This window comes from Xyrauchen texanus, chromosome 47 (assembly GCF_025860055.1).
Source record: "Xyrauchen texanus isolate HMW12.3.18 chromosome 47, RBS_HiC_50CHRs, whole genome shotgun sequence".
NCBI classification, from domain to species: domain Eukaryota; kingdom Metazoa; phylum Chordata; class Actinopteri; order Cypriniformes; family Catostomidae; genus Xyrauchen; species Xyrauchen texanus.
Genome location: NC_068322.1, coordinates 9,976,855 through 9,987,477, shown reverse-complemented (window position 1 = coordinate 9,987,477; position 10,623 = coordinate 9,976,855). Strand labels below are relative to the sequence as shown.

General features: G+C 38.5%; 1 protein-coding gene across 1 annotated transcript; it reads right to left on the bottom strand.

Annotated features, from left to right (window-relative positions):
• Positions 1-672: 672 nt before the first annotated feature.
• Positions 673-10,295, bottom strand: LOC127639013 (probable E3 ubiquitin-protein ligase makorin-1). Its single transcript, XM_052120820.1, has 8 exons — positions 10,200-10,295; positions 9,184-9,312; positions 5,395-5,606; positions 3,246-3,466; positions 2,935-3,149; positions 2,635-2,745; positions 2,051-2,195; positions 673-1,888 (listed from the first exon to the last, which is right to left on the bottom strand). Exons 1-8 carry the CDS (start codon positions 10,271-10,273, stop codon positions 1,676-1,678), a joined length of 1,320 nt encoding a protein of 439 aa, XP_051976780.1. The 5' UTR covers positions 10,274-10,295; the 3' UTR covers positions 673-1,675.
• Positions 10,296-10,623: the final 328 nt, after the last annotated feature.

Genomic DNA, 10,623 nt, shown 5'->3' with positions numbered 1-10,623 from the left:
AAAGAAAAAAAGGCTTCTTTTCTACTGATGACTTGGAATTACTGTTAAATTTGCTGCTACATTATCCAGTATGCTAGTTAATAATAAAGTGCTTCTTAAGCTATACATTTATATTAAAATAATGCGTAGTTTGAGGTTTGTGTTTCTTTACATATTAAAAGAGCACACCCAATTAGTTCCACACAATAATGTAAAAATATTCTAAACAGACTATGCAAAAAAACACTGGTATCGGATCGGCCGATACTTAGATGTCCGATATAGGAATCGGAAGAGAAAGTGGTACCAGTGCATGTTGTTTGATAAAATAAAATATTATTATTTTCCTGTCAAAATATCAAAGAAATTCTTAAAACAAGATCAGTTTGATTGATCTCGTTTTAGAAACAACACTGTCAGTACAGTAAGACAAAATACGGAATATGCAGAGCTTTTATAGTCAATTCAATTGAAAACAAATCTACCAGTTCTGAACCTGTTCTGAAGAAGTAATCCAAAGTATTTAGAATACATTACTGACCTTGAGTATTATGTTACAAATGACATTTTACAGCATATATTGCTAATCTGTCATGCATTTATAAAGTAACCCTCCCAACCCTGATAATTATGAATATGTAAGTGATACAGTTCAGATTAAATGCCACACAAACTGAATATTTTGATAATAAACTTTAATTTCAAGTTACATTGGATGGTTCTGAACCATAGAAAATGAGCACATCTGTATAAACATATGCATATCAACCAAGTTCGACAAGAACTGAATAACAATTGGGTGTTTGTGGTTTGACTACATCCAGCTGAGCTTAATATGCAATACTTACTGAAGCAAAACAGATTTACAATGAATAGACAGTTAAACCGATGAAACATTCAGCTTCATATTCAAATGCATTTAAGTCTGCTTTTGGAGTCCAGATTCACAAAACTATCGGTGCAATTTCCTAGGTGGGACTTCCATTGGATACCACAGCTAATCAGGTACAGCTAAACAAGTACAAAACAACTTGGTGGATAATTTAATAAAAAGGAATAAAAGGACATTACATTAAGGATGTGGAGTTGCCCCTGTGTACATTAACAAGTGCATTTGTGACATCAAGGAAGCTCACCACCACGTCCCACCCAGTAAGAATCAGTGCATGAGAATAAGGGATATTTCTGAAATATCACAAGCATCTACAGCCACCAGTAAGTTAACTCATATACAGTTGCTGTATCCTCACAATCAATGATAAACATTTCAAACCCACACATGATAATAAACTCAGTGAGGTTCATTAGCTATATCTTTTTCAATTTTATATATAACTTAGTGTCCTTTCTTGCAATTTTTAAATTACATACTATTTTGTTGCTCTTTTATATGTTATTTCTAGCACATTAACCAGACATGGACTGACTCACAGAATTGAGAAGGCGTTCTAGAAAAAAATTTAGCACATACCTTTATGTCTTTTGACTTCGGTTTTATATTCATTAATTGAATTTGAAATGAATTCATTGTTTTTAATGGCCTGTTGAAAGGCACTGCCACAACAGAGGGGAAAAAGACACTACTGCCCATCAGACACACAAGACAGTCCTGTCTAGTTTCTATTAGGGATAGAAATAGAGTAAACAGGGAAAGGTTAGTCTAGGAGACAGTCAGGGAAATTTAGAGAAAGGGGTGCTATAGGTAAAGCTCGTAGTAATCGTCCAGCTCTTCGTGGAACAAGTCCCACTCATCTTCAGAGTCGGTGACATCATCGTCGGTACCGGCAGCCAGAAGCATGAGAAGCATCTCGCTAAGCTCAAATGTCACCATCTCCTCGTCTTCATTGTCAAAGGAGTCACTGTGCTCCCGCCCGTCCAAAAGATCCCAGAGTGGCGTCCTTCTTGAGTTCTGCATACATGGACAGATTTTGTTAATGGCTCAATAGAGTTCCCTTGATCAAATACTTTTTACGTCATTGCACATTTTAGTAAAATGATATGCTTTCACAAACGCCAAGACTGAATCTGGCACTAATGTCAAAAGACTGTTAGACTTCAGTAGAAGCTTTACCCGGTTTCTTCCACTGGAGCCAGTCTTTCTCCGCTGGGGTTGAGGTTCCTCCAGACGTCCATCAGGAAACGCATGCTTATAAAAGCAGTTGGCCCCAAATGGACATGTCCCACGGCCTTCATCAAAATATCGACATGGTTTAGTCCTGGTAAGGACACAGATAAAAATTATTTAGCTAACTGATCACTACATAAACATGCACGTTTTGGCCACTCTCACAACAGTGCTTCGGCCTTAAGGCAATAGTCATTATATACCCTCAGTCTCTCACCAATGTTGTCCTCCATCAAAGCACTGAAATGGACTACAAAAATGGTGTGTTGACACTATTTGATGGCAAACATCATCGGTTCTTGCATGACTCATGACCAAACGTCACTGATGTCAACTGCGATGCACTTCGTTTAATAGTGCCATATTTTATTTTAAAACTAAAGATTAACAACAACTTACACTTCTGTCGGTGCATCACACAAAGCTACGAATTGTCATATGGTACACTTTTATGATACATTTGTTGCTTTTTTGTCATTTGGCAGTCAAATTTAATTATTTGTGTTAAAAATGAATCCTCATTCATGTACCCCATGCCATCCTTGTACTTCTGAATGAGTTGCTTCTTCTCCTCCTTGTCTTCCACCCAGTATTCGCTTGGTATGACAAAGTTGGATGTGATTCGACACTCTGGGCAGGACCTGACAAAGAAAAAAATTAAGTGAACCCTCAAATGTCTCTTCAAAGGAATTTTCCATGTCCAAGACAAATTAAACTCAATCTAAGTTTAATAAAATTAGTACAATAATCGTACAATTATTTTTTTTAAGAGCCTCCCCAGAGTCCCTTTCATCTTAATACACGTTTAATTATCCTAAGGATAGACTTACTTTATGATCTTGCTCTCGAACTGCTTGGCGCTCCGCCATTTCCTGATGCACTTGAGGCAATAACAGTGGCTGCAGTTGGAGAGAATGCCGAAACGGCGTTCACTGGGATTGGTTTTCTCGAACACCACCTCCATGCACACACCACACATCATGTCCTTACTACGCTGGATGGCAAACGAGATCTCCATGTCCTTCTCGTGAGCCTCAATGCAAGCCTGCCGTTTATAAATAGTACAGCACATTTTTACTCTTAAATGCTGTGCAGACTTAAAAAAAAAATTCACAAAATGGGAATTTAATCCACGACTCACCCTGATGTGTTGCGAGCGCTGAGAGGTGTCGGTAGGGTGGAGCACCTGCAGACCGCACATGTCGCAAACGTCACCGTGGAGATAGGCACAGTTAAGGCCATAGCGACATTCGCCAACGGCGGCATATGGGCAAAGCTGTTTCTTCAGTTCTTTGTTAGCTAGTTCTTTCTCATACTCCTCTTCAATGAGGGGACCAGGCACCTCGAACAGCTCTGGGTCAGCTAAGGGGTAACCAAAAGGAAAAGATGTTAGGGTTTTGTGACCACTTTTCAAACCAGGTGCAACGCAACAAAACTCTAGCGGCAAGCAATTTGTTTGTCCACACTAAACTTAAAACTTCTGTGTGACATGACTCAATTCCACCTAATTGGAAGATATTTGATGTTGTTTAATGTATTGTTATGAGGAGCAGGATCTTTGACTAATGAGTTTTCAAAATGGGCAAGGCTACCATTTGTTGCCACGGCCGTGGCTGGGTAGGTCAAAAACTAATTAACATAGAAGACATACAGTACTGTGCAAAAGTTTTAGGCACTTGGTAAAAATGTTGCATAATGAGGATGTCTTAAAAAATAATGCCATAAATAGTTTTAATTTATCAATTAACATCATACAAAGAAAAAGCTAAATCAATATTTGGCGTGACCATCTTTGCCTTCAAAACAGCACCAATTCTCCTAGGTACACCTGGACACAGTTTTTCTTGGTTGTAGGCAGATAGGATGTTCCAAGCTTTTTGGAGGATGTTCCAAGCTTTTTGGTGAATTTGCCACAGTTCTTCCAACTATTTTGACTGTCTCAACTGCTTCTGTCTCTTCATGTGATCTCAGACTGACTCAATATTCAGAGGGGGGCTCTGTTATTCTATTATATTTGCAAAAGAAATGAACGAGAGTCTAAAATGTATATTTCCTATTGACACACCAAGCTGAAAATATAATTAACCATCTTAAGACAAATGTTTTTGTGAAGCATCTTATGTGTCTAAGACTTTTGCACAGTACTGTAGCTTTTATCGTTTAGTTTTTATATTGTTTTATGTTGCATTTTGGTAAGATATGGTGCAAGGCATATAGATGGGAAACAACCGTTTAAAGATGTATGGTTTGAGGCATATCATATTTATCGTTTAAGTGCCTTTAAGCATGAATTCATATACTTTTGAATTCATATCCTGTGATATGGTGCTACTATCTCCGAGACGATAGCACCAAATCACAGGATATGAATCCAAAGAGCGTTAAGGTCACAATTTAGATACGGTTGCGATTTCTGCAATTCAGTCCCTCCTTTTTTAAAGGTATCAATTACCTGAAAGTGAACTGAACTATATAGTAAGATTTATTGATGTATTTGGCTGCAGTCACATTCGGTTTCTGAATATACTCTGGTTTACTGCAGTAAAGCTGAAAAAAAAGCACCTGCTTGCCTGCTCATGTAGAAGCTTTTGGCTGCCATCCAAAGACTATAAAAAACAATAGTATTCCTTCAGCTCTTCGCTGATTAAGTCACCACTTAAGATGAATTTAAGTGGGTCTGGGCCAGCATGAACAAGAGAATACACTTGTAGAGCACAGCCTGAGATTTGCTTTGAGTGCCGGGTCAGTCTAATTTTAGGATGGAAACCATTAAAGTGTGTTAATCCAAATATCAAGGAAAAAGGTGACTTTTTCACCACTTTATTTCAAGTTAAAAAAGCTCAATCAGATTAGAGTCAGAGAATCCAAACAGATATTTTGTCATTAATGTTTCAAGAAGTGAGAATACAGTAAGCCCCTTTGGCTCTTGTGTACAACAAACAAAAAGCATGCCACCAAAACAGAATACCATTATAATAAGAAACCAGAAAACACTGACTACAAGCACAATACAATTTATTTTCAGTTTTTCTTAAGAAAATGTGAATGATGTATGCAAAGAATGCTTGCCTTAATAAGCACCAACAACAAACCTGAATGTCTAAATTACAATGTGTGATTGGTCAGACAAATTAATTATAAAATGGTAGTCAAATTAAAAGCTTTATCGTAAAACAGTATCCATGCCCATTTTAAACATTGAATGCTTAGCTCAGCCACTGGCAACATGTGCTTAAATTCACAGATTTTCTTTGCAATGAGAACTGCACATCTTTGTCTGCCACACTCACCCCTCCCACAGTAGGGCTGCCCTGGCACAAACTCTGCAGCATTCACCCAGTCCACTGCCCCCGAGCTTTGGGGCTTCTCCTGGGTGCCAGTCGTGCCACCTGTCCCATCAGACACAGGGTCAGGAGTGCTAGCAAGGGGAGCAGCGGTCAGCGGCACCGACGGCTTTGAACTGGGGACTTCGTCTTGCTTGGCAGGTTTGGTATGTTCGTACCTGGGGCACAATGCAAATGTATTTTTTAATTTAATAAAACGTACACTGCTGTAACTACTAGACATTCTATGCTTACCTACAGTTTTATAATATTCTAATATTTACATCGTCTTATACATGCAGTTTTTATTATTTAAGGACCGACTACATGGACTATTTGTACTTTTCATTTGTCACACCACATGGTCACTAACGTGAGCTACAAAAATCTAAAAGGTGAAAAACTGAGAAAACTGTTTTGTAAATGATGTTGAAAAAAAATTTATGGTTTATTTGGGTTATTAATGAGTTACTTGTCAACTAGCCTGTTGCAAATCTCAATTATGAGTAAAAGTACTTTACGAGGGAACACACACTACAAAACAGTACTGCTTGGTTTAGATCTTTGCTTTATATTTTATATACTGGGAGACAGTTTTGAAAGTTTCTGATGTCTGTAATAGAAATGCAACTAAGTTCAAACTGCAAACATTAATACCCAGACACAACATAGTCAAATGGCTGAGGTTAAGCAAGTAGTTGATTATATGAATACACAGTCAAAGTATTAGTTATGCTGCTAAGTGTTTCTTCTCTGTCTTAGGTGTTTGAGCATCTCCCACTGGTGATATTTTTCAACAGCTGATGGTCACAAACTTCCAGTTTATGGTTACCATGGTGAGTATATCTTGTTCACAGTAATGAAGCAATTAGCTTCTTACAGAAGAGATGCAATTTGCTTACAATAGAGACCAGGCTACTTCCTGTACAAGAAATGGTTTTAATGTATCTCAGGGTGATATTCCACAGAACACAGAAGTTGCTTTGTTTAATCTGTTACTATGGAACAGGTTAGTTCTCAGGTTTTTCTCATTATCGTTTTAGAAAACATTTGATCAGGCAAAAGTCTGTGTAGTGCAATACGAGACGTCAATATTTTTGGTCTGTTATGGTCTGACCTGTCATTTTATGTTATATAATATATAAAGGCTGACTATGTAAAGGATTAATTAAGTGTGGTTGAATACAAATAAAAACCACACAAAAAATGCAATGAATCATCCCCCCTGATCTGTATGTAAATTCCATAATACAGAATTTTCCTACCAGAGATGATCAAAGTACCACTTTTATTTTTTTGCATTTCCTTTTCAGCAGGGGGCTGTCAGTGCAACTCCAGTTGTGCAGATAATGCACAGCTGTACAGGAGACAAACCGACAGCTGTTTAAAAACAGCTGGACAGAGCAGAGTGCAGGTGTCTTGAGACGTGATTTTCAAAGTTTAAACAACAATTAATTTGACAAAGCATCTGAAAAAAACATGGTGTTTATGACTAGAGATGCTGAAAACTAGTGAAACGCACATTATACTACTGATATTTAAAGTGGAGTTGCACCTGTAAAGGGGTATTATTTAGGGAGCATATTATTATTATATTATTGTGTTACAATGCAGTTACAGAAATACTCAAACCAGTCTGTCTGGCACCAACAATCATTCCATGATCCAAATTACTGAGATTACATTTTTCCCCCATTCTGATGGTTGATGTGAACGTTAACTGAAGCTCCGGACCCATATCTGCAGCCACACAATTGGCTGATAAGATAATCGCACAGATGATTGTTGGTGCCAGACAGGCTGGTTTGAGTATTTCTGTAACTGCTGATTTCCTGGGATTTTCACACACAACAGTCTCTAGAATTTACTCGAATGGTGCCAAAAACAAAAAACATCCAGTGAGCAGCAGTTCTGTGGACGGAAAAGCCTTGTTTATTAGAGAGGTCAACAGAGAATGGCCAGACTGGTTTGAACTAACAAAGTCTACGGTAACTCATATAACCACTCTGTACAATTGTTATGAGAAGAATATAATCTCAGAAAGGTATTCTGACATGCGGGTTGGTGCTGTTTTGGCAGCATGATGGAGACCTACCCAATATTAGGCAGGTGGTTTTAATGTTGTGGCTGATTGGTTGGTTGGTCGGTCTGTCTTTCTATCTATCCATCCATCCATCCAATTTAAAGCTAACAACACACATGGAATTAATGCCAATTACAGATAAAAATATTACAAGACACCCACACCCCCTTTACACATTATCACTAACAAGCCTGATTGAATTGCCTTAGTGTATATTTTTGTATTTTAAGCTTATCCTTTCCATTATACCCAAACACGCTTGAAATCATGCCTCAATGCTTTCCTTCAGCATCCACAGACCCTCCATCCTCAAACACCTTGAGTCACTCCGTCGTGTTCCAGCCTAGTGCGTATTTGACGGTCTTTATGTGGGTGTGGGGGTCGCATAAATAAATGACACAGTGGTGGAAGCATAAGTGAACATGCTGCAGAATGGCAGTGTGAACTGAATGAACCTGACGGCAGTAGCAACAGCAGCAAGAGAGTGGGGAGGGGAGAGAGAGAGAGAGAGAGAGAGAGAATGCATGTTAACACACTGGGGTTATGTAATTGCAGCTGCAGTGTGCTCTGTTTGGCCCCCAGAGTGGTGGTGGTGGGGGGCACATAGTAGAAAGTGAGAAGATAGACACAAAGCAGCAATGAGGAATCCATACATAATGAAGCATACATTGAGGCCCTTTCTATGGACACTTAATGAAAGCTGGATGACCCCTCCCCTCCCATAGCAACAATAATGCCATAAAGCCCCCATATGGGGACAAAAGCCCCTCAGACAGGCGCAACAATCTCTACAATAACAATACAGCTCTGTCAGCCATCAATCCAGATTCCAGACGTCAGATATTTAATCTCAAGCCGGTGAAACCCCAGGAACCGTCTTCTCAATCCGAGCAAGAGGGAGCTCTTAATGAGATGTAATGCTGTCATAGAACAGGCTTCACAAACAAAGACATTCCCATACTGCTGAGCTGGGGGCAACAGTTACTACGGGGATACACTTGACTGCAGACAGATATGAGACAAACATTGTCTGCACTCTCTGGCTCGCAGGCTGATTTTTACACTGCTTCAAGCACTTGACTACAATGGCTTTTGCAAAGTCGTCTAAAGGTGGCCCTTGTAGCCCATTTTGTTTAGATTATATTTGTTGTATCTATATGTATGGCCATACTTTCCAGGAAATAACAACATGAACTAGATTAAAAAAAAGTGTTCCTAGCTCAACTGTCATAGCATGGCATGTACTTATAAAATGCACTGTCTAGCTTGAATTCTTTGGATGAAAGTATGTACAATCAGCAAATACATAATAAATTGTATTTCCTTGAAATAAAGAATAAAAAAAAATAACAAAAAGACATCAAAAGACACAGACACTCAAAAACTTCTTTACAGAAAATTGAGTGTCTCTATCATCACGGGTGATGAAGCAACTCACAACACAACAGTTCTCAGAAGCCCTGCTGCTACTACATTTAAAGAAACTCCCATGTTACAGTCCCAAACATGGAAAATACAGATTACATTACAATTGACATTGTTATATCAGTATAGATCTAGTCAAGAGTCAGTGGTTGTTTTAAGTATATTCTGAGGACAAAGGCCTAGTCCTATTCCAATAGCAGTTATCACATAATGTTTCTTCATTATATAGCTACTGTATTTTTTTTTACCTGCAACGGTCCCCAAAAGCACAGTATCCTTTTTGGAAGAACTTGCAGGTCATGGTTGGCTTGCAGCTGCTGAGGTCATGTAAATATCGACAGTTGTCACCCTCTTTGCAAAGGCCGTGCATGAAATACCTACAAATGAAGTAAACGGGTCAACCAACTTGTTTTGCGCTTATCAAAACAGTTGTTTGCTATTTGACAAAACCCAGACAGATTCATTTGCAGGCTTTTATAAATTAACCAAACACCCAGAAGCTTTGGTTATCCGTTTATAGCTTGAATAAATGTAGGTATATAACTATCCTAATATGCAGTCAATCCTAAACAAAAATAATTGTTATGCATTTCATGGTAGACACAGACATACTAGAGGTTATTGTTTTTTTTTTTTTAAAGCATATTCTTAATGATGCAGGTAACAGCATGTCCTAAATAACCGATTATAAGCGCATGTTATTCTTGACAACAATGCAAATGTCAACTGTGCATACTATACGTGTCTGAAATTCCCCCATAATCTCTGCTTTCAACAATTTGAGCCTAAAGTGTGTGTGTGTGTGTGTGTGTGTGTGTGTGTGTGTGTGTATATATATATATATATATATATATTTTTTATTATTATTATTATTTTTTTTAAGTCATGAGTAGACCAGCAATAAAGACTGTTAAATTAATTCCTAGATACATAAATAATCAAATGGAAAAATTGGCTGGTACCAAGACTGATAAACTCGCTTCCCTGAACATTTCCTGCTGTCAAACTGAATGTCAGATGTGGTGCCTTACTGCTTTTAATAAACACGGATGTTGCAGTGAAACAATCACAGAGAGAGAAAAACAAAAGATCGCAAATAGCAACCACAGTCTTGCTGATCGCTGGTCGGAATATTACAACAACAAACACAAAGACAGCAGCGGTGCTCAGTGTCTCTCGGTCGACGAACAGACAGGCGTTTAAGCTTTAAATTTATGGACACTTGATATTGGGGGGAAATGTTCTTATATTAATTTTCACTAACCTGCAGGTTACGTGCTTCGTCCAGCCTCCGATAACTGCTGGAGCCGCTGTTGACGCTGCCGCTGCCTCCGCCATTGCTGTTTATGTTGAAGCCGCAGCACCCGGATCTTCCGGAAAGCGGCCGTTTGCACTCGGGGGTTTTCGTGGAAAACCGAAGGTGCTTCCGTGATTGAGTGTTTTCGGAAAGCAAAAGACGCATCGTAATCGGGTGTTTTCGGAAAACCGAAGTAGTACTAACAAAAATGTAAAAACTCACTGCCAGAGGACAAGCGTGTACTGCTTCACTCAACTACAACTACAACATTTCAAACAATTTTTAGACTGTTAATTACATAAATAAATAATAAATAAAATTGAACACCACGTTTCACCTAATGACTGTTTAATACAATTTTGAAAGTTGTGATCTCCCTTACTTTGTTTGG

Coding starts and splice junctions, on each gene's coding strand:
- LOC127639013 (XM_052120820.1), bottom strand. CDS start 10,273: ATGGCGGAGGCAGCGGCAGCGTCAACAGCGGCTCCAGCAGTTATCGGA. Junction 3,467..5,394: donor GCAGCCCTACTGTGGGAGGG/GTGAGTGTGGCA, acceptor GTTACCCCTTAG/CTGACCCAGAGCTGTTCGAG. Junction 2,746..2,934: donor TTCGAGAGCAAGATCATAAA/GTAAGTCTATCC, acceptor TTTCTTTGTCAG/GTCCTGCCCAGAGTGTCGAA.